The sequence below is a fragment of the Ochotona princeps genome, chromosome 6, assembly GCF_030435755.1.
Source record: "Ochotona princeps isolate mOchPri1 chromosome 6, mOchPri1.hap1, whole genome shotgun sequence".
NCBI classification, from domain to species: Eukaryota; Metazoa; Chordata; class Mammalia; order Lagomorpha; family Ochotonidae; genus Ochotona; species Ochotona princeps.
In genome coordinates this window covers 28431079-28450423 of record NC_080837.1, presented here as the reverse complement: position 1 = coordinate 28450423, position 19345 = coordinate 28431079, and the positions used below count along the sequence as shown (strand labels likewise).

General features: G+C 43.3%; 1 protein-coding gene across 2 annotated transcripts in view; it reads left to right on the top strand.

The window, feature by feature from the left end:
* The first annotated feature begins 342 nt into the window (after positions 1 to 342).
* Positions 343 to 19345, top strand: part of SCG3 (secretogranin III) — a 35177-nt gene continuing 16174 nt past the window's right edge. For both annotated transcript variants that reach the window (XM_012928344.2, XM_058665343.1), the window contains exons 1-9: positions 343 to 712; positions 1341 to 1393; positions 1832 to 1877; positions 1972 to 2187; positions 6462 to 6610; positions 8051 to 8200; positions 11506 to 11683; positions 14740 to 14856; positions 17357 to 17440. In XM_012928344.2, the coding sequence (XP_012783798.2) occupies positions 622 to 712; positions 1341 to 1393; positions 1832 to 1877; positions 1972 to 2187; positions 6462 to 6610; positions 8051 to 8200; positions 11506 to 11683; positions 14740 to 14856; positions 17357 to 17440 (1084 nt within the window). In that variant the 5' untranslated portion in view covers positions 343 to 621. The remainder of the gene's footprint in view (positions 713 to 1340; positions 1394 to 1831; positions 1878 to 1971; positions 2188 to 6461; positions 6611 to 8050; positions 8201 to 11505; positions 11684 to 14739; positions 14857 to 17356; positions 17441 to 19345) is intronic.

The following is a 19345-nucleotide window of genomic DNA, read 5'->3' as shown; positions in this document are numbered from 1 at the left end:
GGTGGGGTGACAAAAACGGATTCCGAAGCAAATATAGCAGAAGAGGAATCCCAAAGCAGAACTCTTTATGTAAAGTTAACTAACTCTCTCGCACAGGTGTACGGGGCCGAGAAGACATTGGGTCCTTGCGGGAAAGGTCACAGCCTAGGTTATGGCAATGATGTCCCGGTTTACCCAGAGGAGCCTGGGCGCAGCAGCAACCCCAGGACTGCGGCAGCAGGGCCTGTCGCCCCTCCCCCGTCCCTTCCCAGGGACTCGGAGCAGCCCGGAGAGTCGCTGACGCCATCCCGTCCCGCCTCTGGCTCACACGGAGCATGCGCTTCCCTCCTGCCCTAGCGAGAGTAGAGCTGCGCGTCACAGGAACTTCAGCACCCACGGGGCGGACAGCGCTCGGTTGCACCTGCCGGCCGGGCTCCCGAGCGTCCCGCGGGCCCTCCTCTTCCAGTCCCTCGGCTGCCGCGCCCAAGTCCATTGGCCGGCACGCTCGCTCCCCGCCCCCGCCCTCCCGCCCTCCCGCCCTCCTGCCTCTTCCTATTTTTTTTTTTTTTACTCCTCCTTTTCATTCATAACAAAAGCTACAGCTCCGGGAGCCTGGCAGTGTCTGAAACCGAGCGTGGGAGAATGGAGTTCTTTTGGACCGGCACTTGGATTCTGATGTTGGTGCTCCACAGCAGCCCGATTCAGGCTTTCCCCAAACCGGGAGGCGGCCAAGGTACGTGGACACTTTCCTTCTACCCAGATCCCTGTTATTTCGCCGAGGAAGGGAGTTTGGCTGTAAATCGACTTGCCTCATTTTCTCGTCAAATCATACTCATGCATACTGACAGAAAAATCAGTTTTAATTTAGAGACAGAAGACGAGTTTTTTCTGTTACTTTACAAATGATAGAGGGATAACATGGGTTATTTTAAAATATCTTTTCCATCTAAACAGGCTTGCATTTTTTCCCTCTAGTTGCTTACACTCTTTTTTAGATATTCTATTCATAACATGTGCAGAAGATGATGTCAGAGTCGTTATAGTGCCAATAATATCACGCCAAATTATGCTCTCCCTGTAGTTGGGAATGGCTGATAAGCCAAGTGTTAGAACTGTAGTTAGATTTCTGGCCCAAAAAGAAGTGTGATTATATTAAATCAGAAAATGATAATAAGCAAGGCAACATTGATAACTGATAATTATAGTTGTTGTATAATCTTAATCATTGATGTTAACATAAACTTTGATTCATGAAAAAACATTCTCCTAATATGTGTTTCTTCTTTTTGAAGATTTTCCCAGAGATTTGTTTTGTCTTTTCAAAGCACTATGAAATATTTATTTGTGTGTGTTTATTCTAGACAAATCTTTACATAATAGAGAATTAAGTGCAGAAAGACCTTTGAATGAACAGGTATGTCAAAAGCAAAGCTTTTAATGCTATTTCATTTTGCTTTAGTTATTACTGTTTGATATAATTATGCTGTAGCATCTTAGGTGCTTGGAATGTATGGAGTTCAGAAGATTAGTCATGAATTGAGAGAAATGACTGTGAGAATTCTAATTTTGGTCATTTCTGTGTCCAACACTTATACAGATCAAGTACTGTATAAAACATAGAGCTGAGTCTTCAATATCCCAGTAAACTCAACACCACATCCACTCTATTGTAAGATTGCTTAATTTACCAGTTATTGTTCACCAATATTATAGAAGAAATTCATACTTACAGAACCTCTGCTCTTTATCTTGTTTAATCATTTTTAATAATGCTTGACATAGAAATCGATTTTTTATGAACAAGAAATTACAAAGAGATGAAATCATTTGGTTCACATACTTTATTTCACAGATTGCTGAAGCAGAAGCAGACAAGATGATGAAAACAACCCCCCCAGGTAATAAGAAATAACATTGATATTAATTTCAACAATGTAGGTGGTGAGAATCTTAACTAAAATGGCTGTGTTGGACTTGGGGCCTTTCTTCTAGAAAACAAGCCAGGTGAAAGCAATTATTCTTTTGTCGATAACTTGAACCTACTAAAAGCAATAACGGAAAAGGGAAAAAATGAGGACGAAAGGCAATCCATAAGAAGTTCCCCACTTGATAATAAACTGAATGTGGAAGATGTTGATTCAACCAAGAATAGAAGGCTGATTGATGATTATGATTCTACTAAGAGTGGATTGGAGCAGAAATTTCAAGGTAAATGAGAATGGAAGTAATTTTGCTATGTCTTTTCTCTAACTTGGGCTTCTCATTATTAGTTAAGAGAACTCTTTAGTAGATTCTGTACTTTGAATAAAATCAAATTCTTGGGGGAAAAAGTCCTTAATATAGCTTCCATGGCCTTGCACGGTGTGGTTCCTGTCTACATTTCTGGATTCATTTAGTACATATGATCTGTTAGAACCTCTTTCTTTCCTTCAGGGCACTTAATACAATGTGTAACTTCATGTTCATAAGTGTGACTGTATGAGTAATGTCTTCCTCCAAAATTAAACTGAAAATGTTACAAGAACGGAGACCTTGTAGCCACAAGGCCTGAATGCTTATGTTCTTTGAATGAACTTACGAATGAATCGGTGTGTAAGTTAAAGGATACATGAGAGAATAAATGAATTGTTGTACCCAGCCATTGAGGAAGAGAATGTGTTTTCCATTCTACAGACCAGGGCTTAAGAGCAGGCTTTTTTCTGTGTCTCTTTTCTGTCTCATGGCAACAAGACAATCCTGCTGATTCTCTCTGCCAGAAAACAACAGCCAATTAAAGTGGACTTTCATAGGCCATTGTAGCCTGGAGAGAGTTCAAGAGAGTGTTGTGTATTTATGAGGTGGAGTAAGGGTGCAATGCTTTTTTGTATTTTGACACATATCCTAGTCCTGGCTATTCTAGGCAATTAAAAAAAAAAAACAAACAAAAAACGAAACGACAATCGCTTCTCGGCCTTTTGGCTAAGATCAAGTGTAAAAAAAAAACAAAACAAATTCAAACAAAAAACAAACTTGAGTTCTACTTTTAACCTAAAATATTTGGGCTGAAACAGACACTAAGCAGAACTGCATACTAAACAGATTCAAATGTTTGGATGAAACTGAGCATTTGATTTAATACATTTTAAGAGTATAATGTTTTGATTTCACTGATCAAATGGACTATGTGCAGATAGACAGATCTGTTTGGGATCTGATCACTCAGTTCAGCAATCTGAAGCTGGGTCATGGTCCTTGGAGAGAATGGTAAATGGGTGAGCTTCTGCTTTTCCTGCTGACCCTGGAAATTGTAGAACCAGAGGATTTGGGACCATCAGGGTAAACAACTTCAAAGGCAGGAAAACCATCCCAGATGAGAGGGTGACAAAGGCCAATTTCTTTAGGATGCATTCCCAGACTGGATGTTGCTTTTACAAACCTTCAAAAAGCTTGTGCTGTTGGGGCCACCTATGGAAGATTGCCCCTGGATCTCTGCCTGTTTGGCCTAGATGGCAGGTCGTAGGCTTGTGGTACACCATGTCTGTGGGGGAATCCCCTTGACAATGGTCTTGGCTCACTGAGACCTCAAACTGGCCTGATCACTGACCATACAGGCAAGGGTGGTGATTTGTACCCCAGTCTGTCCTCTCTGTCAGGTGTAGTTCTTGTTACCTGCCAGACTATCTGGTATATGTGACTCACAGCCTAAGCCATTAGTGCTGTGTGTGACCTATAACATGATTGGAGGGTACAGAGAGATAGACATGCTTTCTAGCCAATTACAGTGCCTGCTGGGCGGGAGGGCTGTCAGGCGATGTCCCTCCGTCTTCCCCCTTTTGCTCTGTCTATATAAGTTTTTGTGTGCTTTACAATTAATGGACATGCTCAGTCAGACTGTCTGCAGTGGCAGGTGCTAAGGGACACTGCCACTGCCACATCGTCTTGGCAGTTGGTAGTTATGGGGGCCTGCTGGTCAGAAAACCCCCAAGAGCCACCAATCAGGGTGTTCTACAGTGTGCATGTGTGATTCAGGATGTTTATGTTTTACAAACACTTGAGAGCTCTTGTGAGTATTTGCCTAACAGACATTTACTGTGTAATTGCTATGTATCCGACCCTGAGCCAAACACAGTCATTTCAGTTATTTTCCAGCTCTGGCAGGCAACCAGTATGAGTCCTTTTTTCAGGTCCTGAGGGGTAAATGGGAAGGGAAGTCAGTGCTTCCGGCTCTGCATAGGCAGGGCCATTTCCATTCCACATACTCCCAAGAGTGTGGCTTGGGACTTGCCAACTGAAAAATCTGACCCAATGATGGCGAGACACTGCTGCTAAGTGGGTAATGAGCCCGAGGTTTGCCTGTCCTGGAGGGGAGCTGATGTTATGTAGGTTTTTCTTTTCTTTTCCTACTCTGGGACTCAGGGCTTAAAGCGTTCCCAGTCCAACAGCTCAGGAATTATGTGTTGACAGAGAACTTCCAGTCTTGTGTGGCCAGTCACTGTCCCCATTTTCTTAAGCTTTGTCCAAACGCCAAGAGAGAGAGCTATTCTGCGTATGTCAAGCTTGCATAGGCCTCATCTCCACAGAGAATGGAAAAAAGACAACAGGAGAAATTCTGTAAGATTCTTTTAAGAAATCTTAAGAATTCAGAAGGCATGAAAGGAAAGTGCAGCCGTGGAAAAGAATATTGGAACGAATATGATGAGGATTACTTAAACAAATTCTGGCCAGGGATTCAATGACCAAGTTCTCTAGAAGATAACTATGCTTTATTTCAAAATGCAAATCCATTCTGCCCTGAGGTGACAGAGTTAAGTGCCTTGTGAATTTGATCTGTTCCATGTGGAAGAGATGGGGGAAGGTGAATAGGTACCTGGCATTTCTTGTGCATGTAGGGGAATGTTTCCTGGCAGCTCACCCTTGACCTCCGGATGCACCTTTGGTCTGAAGTCATGGCCAAATGTGTTCCTAAGAAAGCCAAGGGTACCTACTTGCATGCCGCTCTTGCAAAGATTTACATGCTTCTTTCTGCAGACTTCTTACCACATTTTGGAAGTTTAAATTTCAGGTACATAAGATTAAGTTCCTTGTTCTCTGGAGAATAGGGTTTTATTATATTAAGCTGCTTTACATTAAGGGTCAGCACAATGACATAATAAGCTAATCCTCCACCTGCAAGCACCAGGATCCCATTTGGGGACCGATTTGTGTCCCAAATGCTCCACTTGGGATTCAGCTCTCTGTTTAAGGCATGAGAAAGCACTGGAGGATGGACAAAGGCCTTGAGCTTGAGCACCCACTGGGGAGGCCAAGAAGTTCCTTCCTTTCAGCTTCAGATCAGCTTAGCCCTGGCCATTGCTGCCATTTGGGAGTGAGTTTTTCATTCTTTCTCTGTAAGAATATACATTTCAAATTAAAAAATAAATATTTGTTCCAGATAAGTCATAACATTTTTAGTGCCGTGTAATGCTAGATGTAAGACACATTGCCATTATCCTTCTTCCTCTTCTTCCCTTAAAAGATTTATTTATTTTGATTGGAAAAACAAATTTGCTGAGATGACAGACAGAGAGAAAAATCTTCCATCCACTAGCTCATTCTCCAAATAGCTGCAATGGCCAGAGCTGTGCCAATCTGAAGCCAGAAGCCATGAGCTTCTTCTGAGTCTCCCATACAAATGCAGGGTCCCAAGCACTTGGGCCATTCTCTGCTGGTGCCCACAAAGGATTCTGGCATCTCAGGGAGAAGCTTAACCTACTACACTATGGTACCACCCTAGGATGTTGCTAATCTACTGCAAGTTTGCCCATAAAATATCAAATTATGTGTTCTGTAGAAGTGGAATTTGAAGATGCAGTGCAAAGGCTCAATTGGCTAATCCTCCCCCTGCAAGTGCTGGGATCCCATATGGGCACTGATTCGTGTCTTGGCTGCTCTATTTCCCATCCAGCTCCATGCTTATGGCCTGAGAAAGTAGTGGAGGATGGTCCAAAAACCTGTGCACCCACGTGGGAAACTTGGCAGAAGCTCCTGGTTCCTTGTTTCAGATCAGCTTAACTTTGGCTATTGCAGCCATTTGGGGAGTGAGCCAGCTGATGCAAGATCTTTTTCTCTGTGTCTCCTCTCTATAAATATGCCTTTCCAATGGGATTTGAATATTATGGCATGATGCATATATATATATATGTATAAATATATATATGTCTCTTATGGCATGCAATGTGAATAAAAGTATAATGTTTATATTACTAGTGATAGTGACAAATGGAGAGAATTTTTTGTTGTATCCAGTTCTTATGATCTTATAAGGCTTCACAATTTCTACTATTATCCTAGGTTCTCCACTGATGTCGTTTTATTTCAAGCCAAAAGCCCGTGTAAGCCAAAAACCATCATAGTATGTCTCAAAGATCTAAGTGTACAATACCAAAGTATAGGTTGTATACATCATGTGATGCTGGAGTAGGTCTGTGACCATGGTGATGTGAAATTGTGCTTGCTTTGTCTAGACAAAGATGATCCAGATGGCCTTCATCAACTGGACGGCACCCCTTTAACTGCCGAAGACATTGTCCACAAAATTGCCACCAGGATTTATGAGGAAAATGACAGAGGAGTGTTTGACAAGATTGTTTCCAAACTACTCAATCTTGGCCTTGTAAGTCGTGTGTGAGAGTAAAGCAAGTTGTAGAGAAAGTTTGGAGTCTGCCAGACAGCATTGTACAAGGCACCATTCTTTCCCTCCAGGAGTTCATGATCCCTCTGGAGAAGGAGACAGGGGCATTCACAGCTTTTAATGCCAGCTGCTTAGGAGCTGGAAGAGCAATTCGGCGTGCTGGAAAGTGGTTTAGATTCAATTAACTGCAAGGAAGAACTGTAGAGCACGAGGTATTGGATGTGAGCTTAGAAGGAGAGCTGGGATGTGACCAGTGGAGGACCAGGCAGGATGTGTGATGTGTCCAAGCAATGCAGGTTGAGCTCTCCCTGGCTAGGCTCCTCACCTTGACACAGTCCTGTAGGCTTTAGTGAGGCACTGGCTTCACGGGCTGCCCAATTATGAGCTGCAGGTATTGATGAGCATCTCTTCAAATATTATGCAGAGTAAGTGTACCATGGGCTTTGGCAGACAGAACTGACAGCCTGCATGATGGGCCTGGCACCCACATGGGATGCTGGCACTTAAAGGCAGAGGATTAGCCAATTGGGCCATCACATGGTCCCTCAACCCCCAACCTACCCCAACAGTCAATTGCAACTCAACAGAAGCATATAAGAGAAGCACAAGAGAAGGTAATCCAGGAGAAGGATTCAGAAGGGGACTGACATGATGATGCAACATGCCAACTCTCCACCTGCAAGCGCCAGCATACTATATGGGCACTGATTTGTGTCCCAGCTGCTCCCTGCTTGTGGCCTGGGAAAGCATGTGAGGATGGCCCAAAGCCTTGGGACCTTGCAACTGGATGGAAAACCCAGAGGAAACTACTGGCTCCTGCCTTCAGATTAGCACAACTCCAATCATTGCAGCCATTTGAGGAGTGAACCAGTGGATGGAAGATCTTTCTTTCTGTCTCTCCTTCTCTCTGTAGATCTGCCTTTCCTAGAAAAATGAATAAATCTTAAAAAAAAAGAGGGTTCAGAAGACCCCGCTTATAAGCAGATGTGTTCAACTACAGTATTTTTTGTAAGATTTATTTTTATTGAAAAGGCAGATTTATAGAGAGAAGGACAGACAGAAAGATCTTCCTTCCACTGGTTCATATCCCAAGTGGCTGCAGCAACTGAAGCTGAGCTGATCTGAAGCCAGGAGCCAGAAGCTGTGTCCGGGTCTCCCACATGGATGCAGGGTCCCAGGACCCTGGGCCGTCCTCCACTGCTTTTCCAGGCCACAGCATGGAACTGGATGGGAAGTGGAGCAGGCAGGAAACGAGCTAGCACCCATATGTGATCCCAACAAGTGCAAGGTGAGGATTTACCCACTAGACCATTGAACTAGGCCCCAACAACAGTTTTTACTACAATGTATTTTTTAAAATGTATTTTTAAAATGTCAAAAATGACAATGGTGATTATATCTGTTTTTCCTTCTTTATACCAGATCACAGAAAGCCAGGCCCACACATTGGAAGATGAAGTGGCAGAAGCTTTGCAGCAATTAATTTCAAAGGAAGCCAACAGTTATGAGGAGGAGCTCAATAAACATACAAGCAGAACTGAGAATGAGGCTGGAAAAATATCAGAGAAAGTGGTATGTATGTGTGTGATATGTATGCGTGCATGTACATGTGCATTGGTTGTCCCTCTGTGGGCACTTGTATCTGTTTTTATTTGATGCCAAAGATGGTATGAGGTAGATAGCATTTTTAGTCCACTTAAAATACATATTCAAAAAGTAGCAATAAATAATTTAAATGAATTCTATTTGAATGTAACTTAAAGATTACATGCTATAATGTATGTAAAGGTTATATCTTATGCAATGCTACTCAGTAAAGCAGCACAGGATATTATGGGAAATCCCAGTATCACACACTAACAATTTGTACAGTCCCACTGCAGGGTCACCAAGTACCTCTCAGCTCCGTTGGTATTTGACTCTTGATTATGAATGTCATCAACTGCTCCCAGCCCCTGAAACAGGAAGCAGGTGGACTGGATCCTGTGTCACAGCCGCTTTGGTGTTGCCCACGTCTCTCAGCCTAATGTTGTTCCCTGTTCCAGGCTGTGCTTTCCACCTGCTGCTTCCCCATTCCAGGATCTCAGAGGCCTGTCTGCCAGCTTTTACCCAGGCATGTCACACATCCTTCCCTCCCCTTGCCTCTGCCCTTTCCTTGACTTCAACCAAAATACTGAGAGCTTTCTCCTTTCCCTGACTTCTCTGTAAAATGCTAGATAAAGCTGATCTGCTCACTCTGCCTTTGATTTTCTTCACCAGAGCACCTAACTCCATGGCCCATCATCTCCAACATTCTATCTCAAATGCGAGTAAAGAATGTATTGGTTAATGGGTCTGTTTTGGAGAGACAAGCAAGCAGAAACTAGGTCTGTGCTGTTTTTACTAGAAGGCCTAAAAATCTTTTCTTTCCTTACTTCGAATTCCCACTTGCTAGTGTCTTTTAAAGTAGCTTTTGAAGATCCATCCACTAGAAAAATCTTTTTAGGTTGATAAAAGTGGTTTTTACTTAAGCCTACTGGTCAGAACTGAAACTCAGATGGTTGTTCTTATGATCCTTTACCCCATTTCATGCTCCTTACTCTCCTGTCCATAAAATGTTCATATACTTGAAATATTCATTCATATTATCTAAATGCACCGATGAAAATCAAATATTCCTTCTATAAATATTTAATGAGTATCAACCATGTACCAAGCATGGGGAATACTGTGCTCTTTTTAAAAGTTACAATTCTTGCTCCCATAAAAGTTAAAATCTAGTGGATGAGACAACTGGTTTTTGAATAATCATGTATTTGAATTACAACTGCATTAAGTGCTCTGAGGAAAGAAATGTTGTTCCGGGGGGTCACATAAATACAGGAACTTGTTCTGGACTTGGCCTTGGTTAAGGCTTCCTTGAGGAAGTCACTTGAGCTGAGAACTAAACATCCAATAAGAGTAAGACTGTGAGCACCAGAGGCAACGGACAAAGAAGGTTAAATGCAGAATGCAAGCAACTGGCACAAGGGCAATTTGCTGGCTCAAAAAGAGAACATGGGGAGAAGAGGCTGCAAGGTGGACCCAGGCCAGGCCATTATTGCAAGGTGATCAGATTTATCCCAGAAATGAGTTGGAGGCAGACCCTTGGATGCTCAGGAATCTTTATTAACTGGCCAGTGGACTGTCCCATATCACTGCAAGTGGAAGGGGAGCAGCCCCTACGAGCCATGTCCAGGGATTTTTAAGCAACAATTGTCCAATCAACTACGAGAGCACTGGTACATGATATAAATCATTCAACTAAGCGTACATCAGTGCACAATACAAATTATCCAGCCAACTGTAGTGGTGTGGAACACAGATACCCAGTTTAAGCATCATGCACTTTAAATTATCCAGTCGGTAGGAGCTACATTCCCTACCTAGCAGCGTACAACAGAACCAGGCAAATAGGTCTTTCCAATTCCATGTACATAAAACAATTTGGTACAGTCGTCTTACTGCATGAGCTGTAAGAGGAAAGCAAAATCCCATCCTGGAATGGGACGGTTTCTTGGGATAAGTAGTCTCACATTCTTCAGACTTTCTGAGAATACAAAGTCTTTCCAAGAACCCAAGGCTATGGACATGTCCTGGAATGTTTCAGGAGATGTAACTTTGCCGTGCCTCCCCCCTTTTTAAGATTAATTTATTTTTTTAATTGAAAAGGCAGATTTACAGAGAGAAGAGACAAAGTTTCTCTGTGTGCTGGTTCACTCCCCAAGTGCTGCAACTGCCAGAGCCGGGAGCTTCTTCTGGGTCTCCCACATGGGTGCAGGGTCCCAAGGCTTTGGACTAGACTATACTGCTTTCCCAGGCCACAAGCAGGAGCTGGATAGGAAATGGAGTAGTTGGGACATGAACCTGCACCCATAAGGGATCCTGGTGCATGCAAGGCAAGAATTTAGGAAGTAGGCCATCATGCTGGGCCCTACTGTTGCCATTTTTTTACTCTCTAAACTGTCATAGCCATGAACAGCCTTACAGGTAATGTATAGACTGATCTTCATTGTAAGAACCATCTGGAAGCCCAGAAAGGTTTTAAACAAGGGATTGGCACTATCAGACTGTTGAAAAAAATAAATCTGGCTAGAGTGTGGAAAATACAGTGTTGGGAATAGATTGGAGGTGGTTGGGGTACCAGTGAGGTGCATTGGTTGTTGGTACTTACGTGGAATAATGGATAAAGGGAGAAATGTACATGTTTAGTATAAAATTTGGAAATAGAGCCTGAAAGGTGGATTGGATATGGGAAAGGAAAAAGAGTTAAGGATGGCTCCCAGGTTCTGTCTGGTCCCCTGCATGGAGAAAAGATATTTACTAACATGGGGAGCCCTAAAAAATGTCAGGTCTACAAGAGTAGTCTTTGTGTACTTGTGCAGACAGCCCTGATGATGTAACCCAGGAATTCCACAGTGTGATTGCTGGGCTGCTGTTAGTCATTCCGACAGGCTTTCCTGTAGCCTGGCACCATTCCAGGTGCTGGGAACTCAGCACTCCCCTCCTTAGTGAAGGACAGATTTTTAAGGGGAGATTTTGGGGCACCCCTAGAGGGGAATTTGAATGAGCAGGACATAGGAATGCCCTGTCTGTGCTGTCCTGAGTGGCAGCCAGTCCTCAGCAGGTTTTCCCACAAGCATAGCACCTTTTTTAAGTCCTGGTGACTTGTCCTTATGACTGAAGTCGCACATGTCTAGAAAAGGGTTTGAACCTGCAGGAGCTTGTGGAGCAGGAGGAGTTCTCATGTTTCACAGTCAAGGGCACCATAAAAGAAAGAATGGGGCAGAAGTCTCCCTAGTTCTAACAAATGCTTTTGTTTGTTTGTTTGTTTTATCTTTTGTTTTTTGATTATGGAGACTCCAATAGCAGCAGTTCAAGATGATTTGACTAATGGGGAAAATGATGAAACTGTATCTAACACCTTAACCTTGACGAATGGCTTGGAAAGAAGGACTAAAACCTACAGTGAAGACGACTTTGAGGAGCTCCAGTATTTCCCCAACTTCTATGCACTTCTGAAAAGTATTGATTCAGGTTAGCACTCTGCTTTCTCACCATGTGGCATGGAAACAGTCATTCTAGGAAACATGTGGGTGGGCTTTTTTTCTTCCTGTTTTCAGTTTCCAAAGACAGCCCTTCACAATATCAGTGCATGCTAGGAAAAATCTCAGTCACTTAAATTTTTAAAAACAAGTATACTAGTAATGAAAATATTTTGGAGAGGCTAATCAGGAAAGGTGGAATTACTGGATAATTTCATCTTCTTGCAGAGGGCTCATTTATTTATTCAACAAATACTGAACATCTGCTGTTGCTGTGTATGAGGTGCTGGGAAGACCTGTGTGGGTTTGAAAATGAATCAATTTTACTTATTTTAGAGGCTTAGAGAATGAGAGTTCCCATCTGTTAGTCCCTGAATGCCACTAATAGCTGGGTCAAAACCAGAGCTGAGGGCCAGGTACTCAGTCCGAGTCTCCCACATGAGTGGCAGGAATTCAGTTCCTTAAGCTATCACTGCTCCCTCCCAGGGTCTGCAAGCAGCAGGAAGCTGGAGGCAGGAGCCAAAACCGAGAGCCAAACCTAGGCACTCCAATGTGGAATTTGGGGGTCAATCACCAGGCTCTGTCCGCTTCTAGCCTCAACTTCTACCACAACCCCTGCGTTTCCTTTTAGTGTTTTTGAGCTATAATTGGCAAATAAAAGTTGTACATATTTGAGTATACAACTTGGTGTTTTGATATATGTAGATATTGTGAAATGATCAATATAAACAAACTGATTAACATCTGTATCACCACATATAATTATTTGTTTCTTCTTTCTTTGTGTATCTCTGTTTATTTGTGTGCATGTGCCATAACAACACTTGAGATCTACCCTCTTGGCAAATCCCAAGTATGCAGTACAGTATTGTTTTTAAATTTTTAAAGATTCATTTATTTATTTGAAAGGCAGAGTCAGAGAGAGATACAGACAGACAGAGACAGAGAGACAGAGAGACAGAAATCTCCCATTTACTGGTTTACTCCCCAAGTGGCCACCATACTTGTGGCTGATCCAGGCCGAAGGCGGGAGCCAGGGCTCCATCTGAGCCTCCTATGTGGGTGCAGAAGCCCAAGCATTTGGGCCACCTTCTGCTGCCTTCCCAGACACATTAGCAGGGAGCTGGATTGCAAGCAGGGCAGCCGGGATTCACACCTGCACTCCCACTGTGCCGCAGTCCTGGTCCTGGTACAGGACCGTTACCTGCAGGTGCCACGCTGTGCATCCTTCAGAACTCATCTCATGTAAGTGCAGCCTTGTGCCCTTGACCAGTATCTCCCCATTTTCCCCTCCACCCAACCTTTAGCAACCATTATTCTACACTCTGCTTCTATGCCTTGCACTATTTTAGATTCCACAGTATTTTCCTGTGTTATTTCACTTAAAACAGTGTCATCTAGGGTCACCCACATTTTTGCAAAAACAGGAAGCAAAGCCTTCCATTTGCAGCAAAGCTTTAAAGACTTTGTTCATATTTTCCCCTCTTAGTTGGAACCACCTGTGCAAACTGATTTATTCCTTTTAGATTTTTCAACACATTATAGATATTTTCGATTTCCACCTTCACATAAATTACAGTGAAGGACACTGGGCAAAAGGAGGCCCAGAGCCCACAACATACCTAGAAAATGACAGGGTGATTTGTAAGCAAAGTCCTGATTTCTACTCTCAAAAGTCCATTGAACTAAGTGAGGATTTGTGTGAATTTGGGGTAAGTCTGCAAAGATACAATCATAAAATGTACAACCTTCTCCTGACTGCTGTTGTTCAGACAGATCCTTGCGCTGCCTCTGTGGCTGTTCTCCTTGTTACAGATCCAGCCCCCGAAGCAACCTTTGTATAAAGAGGTCGGTAACTGCAGTCTGTTATCTCCAAGTGACCTTGGAGTGGGTGCACTTTCGTTGCTGTAGAACATCCCTCGTCCTTTGAGTCCAGACCTCGGCCAGATGGCGCCAGCCCTCTGTGGCTGTCTGCAGGGCCAGTCCCCCTCGAGGGTTCATGCTGAGACCTCTCACCCCTCGCTTGGCAGATGCTCTGCTTGAATCCTCTATCATCCCCGTGAATCACTGATTCGTCAGTGAAGAGCATCTGGGCTGTTCCAGATATTTATTAAATGAACACGACCTTGAGCGGCTAATGTGATGGCTGCAGTTTTAATTTACCAGATCTTTGCCAGGCTCTCCCGCTCCTATCATAAATTGTACTATTGTTTCCTCCCAACCTGTGATGGATGTTTATGGTTTTTAAAAATCTCGCTGCATGAAATGCTTTGTATTTCTATCTTTAGGTTTCTTTCACCCAATATATTTTTGCCACAATTTTTCTAGAATTCTAATTCAGATACATATGCTGGGGTGTTTCCTAGATAGTATAGTCTTTGTCACCTAGGGTCTGAACTGATTAAAAAATTATAAACTGGATAGAAAACCAAACTAACTATTACCTCCTTTCTAGGTAAACACTGGATTGTAATTCTGTATTCTTTGATCAGCATCTCTTAGCCCCCTCTCCAAATATTCCCTTCTTGCGGAGTTACAGGAGAGCAGGTGCTGATTTCACAATGCTTGTGTGCTTTAAGGTGTTGTGTTGTACACAAGAAATACTTACACTTTTATCTATCAATTTAAAAAAATGTGTGTTTCAGAGGGGAAAAAAAAAGCCCACAACACTGAGTTGTGAATGTCGCTTAGAATGAGAGTTAGCCAGGGCTCCTCACTCCTTCCCTCCCTCCCCTCCTCAGTACAGCTTGTTAATCTTCCACCCTTCCTGTGGGTTTAGAGTCTCAGGTTGGAAGACCTTCCTCACCATCTACTGTATCAGTGAAATATTTTCGCGTCAATGAAACTTGTTGGAGAAGCTTCAAACTCCCATTTCCGAGAAGTTCAGTATAGCTGTACATTGCCCCCTTTTGCCTGATTTTTTAAAAAAATATGTGATTTTAACTACAAATGTTGGGTGAAATATTACATTGTACTTCATATGTGGGCATTGAAAGATGAAGCTGTATTCTGCCACTTGTCCTCAAATTATTTTCTCCTTTTTCATAGAAAAGGAGGCGAAAGAGAAAGAAACACTGATTACTATCATGAAAACACTGATTGACTTTGTGAAGATGATGGTCAAGTACGGCACAATATCTCCGGAAGAGGGCGTGTCCTATCTGGGTGAGAGCCCTGTTTTCCTTGCCTTCCTGCCTTCCTTCCTTCCTTTTTTCTTCTTTCGCTCTCTTCCTGTCTTTTTTTTTTTGAAAGATTTATTTACTTTTATTTGAAAGGCAGATTTACTGAGAGAAAAGAGGCAGGGAGAGAAGATATCTTCCATTCACTGTTTCACTCCCCAAATGGCCGCAGCAGCTGGAGCTGAGCTGATTCAAGACCAAGAGCTAGGAGTTTCTTCCGGATCTCCCATGAGGGTGCAGGAGCCTGAGGACTTGAGCCATCCTCTGCTACTATCCCCAGTCGTAAGCAGGGAGCTAGATTGGAAGTGGAGCAGCTGGGACACAAAAAAGCACCCCAGTGGGATGCCTGCACTAGCAGGTGGAGGATTAGGCTGTTAAGCTACCACACTGACACCTCTGTTTTGTTTTTACTGTGGTACTTTTCATTGCTACAAGTAAAGTAATTAGGGTTGTGGGACAATTGTGTCACTAACTGTGCCCAAACTACTGAAGTCATCTGAGTAGCATTTGCTCATCTTGATGATGTATACTACAAGTTTGCAAGTAAAACACGTATTAACCAGAATCTTGCAACATTGTCTTCAAATATTCTGCTTGAGTTTAAACACTTCACAGTGATTAAATTCTGTCTACTGTTTTCTGATAATCTCTATGGAGACACTTTTCTAAAAATCGGACTAGCTAGTTTTATTCCAGTGTGTATAGAATGTTGGTACTAAAGAGTTTTTTTAAAAAAAAAATATTTATTTTTATTGGAAAGGCAGATTTATAGAAAGAATGATTCTCCACCCACTGGTTCACTCCCTAAGTGGCCACAGTGGCTGGAGCTGGGCCTGCCCCAGCTTGTCATGGAGCGGCTGTCCAGCTATGGGAGGTCATGTGCCTAGCAAGGCCTCAGGCCTTGCAGCTCTCAGCTGAAGGCTTCTGGGGGTCCTAAGGCACTGGGAATCCTGTGCAGCTTTCCTAGGCCACAAGCAGGGAGCAGCATGAGAAGTGGAACAGCTGGGATGAGAACCAGCATCCATATGGCATTCCAGTGTCACAGGGTGGAGGATTAGCTCACTGTGCCACCACGCCAACCCTTCTCTCTAATTTTCCATGTCAATATAGATAGATAGGCAGGTGATATATCCATAACTTTTAACATCAAACTTGAAGTGACATTCTAAATGGCTTTAAGCATTCAATATTTTATCATAAACATTTTTCCCTGTCACTAAACAGCCTTTTAACTGCTGATCTATGTATCATTCTATATGTGTATCACATAAGTCATTTAAAAAGACCCAACATTTAAACTAAATGTAGGTAGTTTATCGTTAAGAATAAACGAATAGGGCCTGGCGGCGTGGCCTAGCGGCTAAAGTCCTCGCCTTGAAAGCCCCGGGATCCCATATGGACGCCGGTTCTAATCCCGGCAGCTCCACTTCCCATCAAGCTCCCTGCTTGTGGCCTGGGAAAGCAGTCGAGGACGGCCCAAAGCTTTGGGACCCTGCACCCGCGTGGGAGACCCGGAAGAGGTTCCAGGTTCCCGGCATCGGATCGGCGCGCACCGGCCCGTTGCGGCTCACTTGGGGAGTGAATCATCGGACGGAAGATCTTCCTCTCTGTCTCTCCTCCTCTCTGTATATCCGGCCTTCCAATAATAATAAAAATCTTAAAAAAAAAAAAAAAGAATAAACGAATAACTTAGCTTCAAGGTTCTTTTATGGAGTACCTCGATGATTTCCAGTGTCTTGGTCGCACACACCAACCCGTCGGACAGAACCTGTGTGGTGATGGATGCCTGTTCATCTGCGCCGTCCCCGGAGCAGCTACTGGCTGCATGTGACAGCACTAGAACTGAGAAAGCAAACATACATATTATTTCATTTTCACCACTTTCCATTTCAGTGGCCCTTGGGGCCTGTGGCTACCCCGTGGACTAGCAGTGCTGTCTGTCCTGGCGGGAATAGCCGTCTTGCATGTAATCCTGCATGGCTGCTCTGACCGAGTTCTACGAGATCAGTGACTATGTGGGGAATTGTTGCGTCCCGCAGTGATGGTGCAAACCAGTTATCCTTCTGAAGCAGTGTCTCTAAACTCAGCTAAAGGAAGAAAGGAAACCACAAAACCCTGAGCCTAGGTTTTTGTCAAATGAGATTAATGAAAGGGACGAAGCAGATATCTACAGAGGTACACACTGCCCCAGGTCCCCAACCCACATGTTTCTAGCGGTGGCCAGCGAGATGAAAAGCGGTTTGTGCGATGCAGTGGAGTCCCAATGGCCGGATCTCGATTGCTTGCCTTCCATCCCTTTTTCATCCTAACCCTAATACTGGCCCTAACTCTTTATCTCCTATAAATAGTGTTTCAGGCCCAAGCTTCCTGTGAGCAGTATTCATATTTTGGAATTGCTATTGTGATCATTCAGATGAGTTTTAACGTTTTGATTGTTTGATACTGTCTCTCTGGAAAGAAACTTGCATTTCTTTCTCTCCCTCCAGAAAACTTGGATGAGATGATTGCCCTTCAGACGAAGAATAAGCTGGAAAAAAATGCAACCGACAATAAAAGCAAGCTTTTCCCTGGTATGTTTTATTTAATCAGTTTTAGAAGACTAATGCTTTTGAGTGGGAAATAGTAAGCTTCAGTAGACTTTAATGAAGACTTTGGCCCAACCATACGATTGACTAGATTGATATCTACCTTGCCTATTTTTGTGGCCACTCACGACACAGGAGTCCGACTCCCAGAGCAGTAAAAAGTAAGGCTTTGCTGAAGATTCAAAGCAGGGGGCTGGTGGGCATGAAGAGGACTCCATCCCAAAGCTGAGCCATCTTCCCTACCATCCCCTTTTGGGATCCTTCACTCCATCACTCGATGCAGATTTCCGTTTCCCCTTGCTGTGGGCCCTAGGCACCTGTTCACTCCTTCCTCTCCCTCACCTCTGCTCTATCCTCCAGGTCTCCACACTCCTCTGGGATGGGCTGTCCCCTCTGTAGGATGACTTACCTCCTTCTCTTATTTCCTTCAGTTTTACATCCCCATGCCTCACTTTGCTCAGTATAGCAAACACCACAGACCTGAGCTGTGCCAAAGAATCTCCTTACAAAGCATGTATGTGTGTATGAAGAAAAAAAATAGAGAAAAGTTTGCAAATTATTACTGTTTAAGATGTTGTTGCTATCATGCAAATTAAACACATTTGCTTTTTTAAAAAAATTTATTTTATTTTATTGAAAGGCAGAATTAGAGAAAGAGAAGAGAGACAGAGGTCTTTCACCTGCTGGTTTACTTCCTGAATGGCCCCAGTAGTTGGGGCTGGGCCAGGTCGAAGCCAGGAACCAAGAGCTTCTGCCAGGTTTCCCACTGGGCAGCCGGGACTCAAACACTGGGGCCCTCCTCCATGCTTTCCCAGGCCATCAGCAGGGAGCTGGATGATCATCTGGGACTCGAATCAGCACCTGTTAAAGGATGCCAGCATCTGCCACAATGTCAGCCCGCTGCATGTTTTCCTAATAGTGTAATATATGACTCTTTAAAACAGTATTTTCAGGCAGTTTTTAATAATCTGGAAACATCTTTCCACAATGAGAAAAACAAGAACAAATTGCACTGCAGTTGGTGTGTGTGCCACAGCTCAGTTATAAGTGCTTTGCATAAGATAATAACTGACTTCTTTCTTCTTCCCTGTGTTTTCTATACTAACACTATGTTATTTTTTAAAAGTTTATTGTTACACTGCTTAAAGTTTCTGTTTTATTGACTGCATCTATTGTAGTTGTCTTCATGTGACTATCAACTTCAAATTTATGAACCTTAATTCAGCATAGGATTTTTGGAATGGCACATAGATTTTTTTTATTATTTTTATTTTGAATTTTATGGTATAATTCAATAAGATCTGGGATTTCCCTACCCCCTCCTCAATTCTTTCCTCTATCAGCTTTTTTTTACATTTTATATTTTATTATTATTATTATTTTATGATACAGTTCCATAGGCTCCTGGTATTTCCCTTATCCCCGCCCCAATTCCCCCCCCCACCCTAGTTCCTCTATATCATTACTAAAGTATAGTTCTTCATACACAGTCATATGTCCATCATTGCGGGCATGGACAATGGCAGAATCAAGATGGCTGAATAGGGTAAGGACATGTTTAAACGGATGGAGAACATTTAATCAGGATGAAGCAGAGAGGACACATTCCAGGAAATAGGAGAGGACAGAACAACAGCAGAGGGGTACCCGGAGACTGACAGGCACATAGGTTTTTTAAAAAAGATTATTTATTTGGGGTCTAGCACAGTAGCCTAGTGAATAAATCCATGCATTGCATGCGGTGGGTTCCATATGGGCACCAGTTTGTGTCCCGGCTGCTCCACTGCCCATCCAGCTCCCTGCTTGTGGCCTGGGAAAACAGTAGAGGATGCCCAAAACCTTGGGATCCTGCACCCTTGTAGGAGACTCAGAAGACACTCCTGGCTTCAG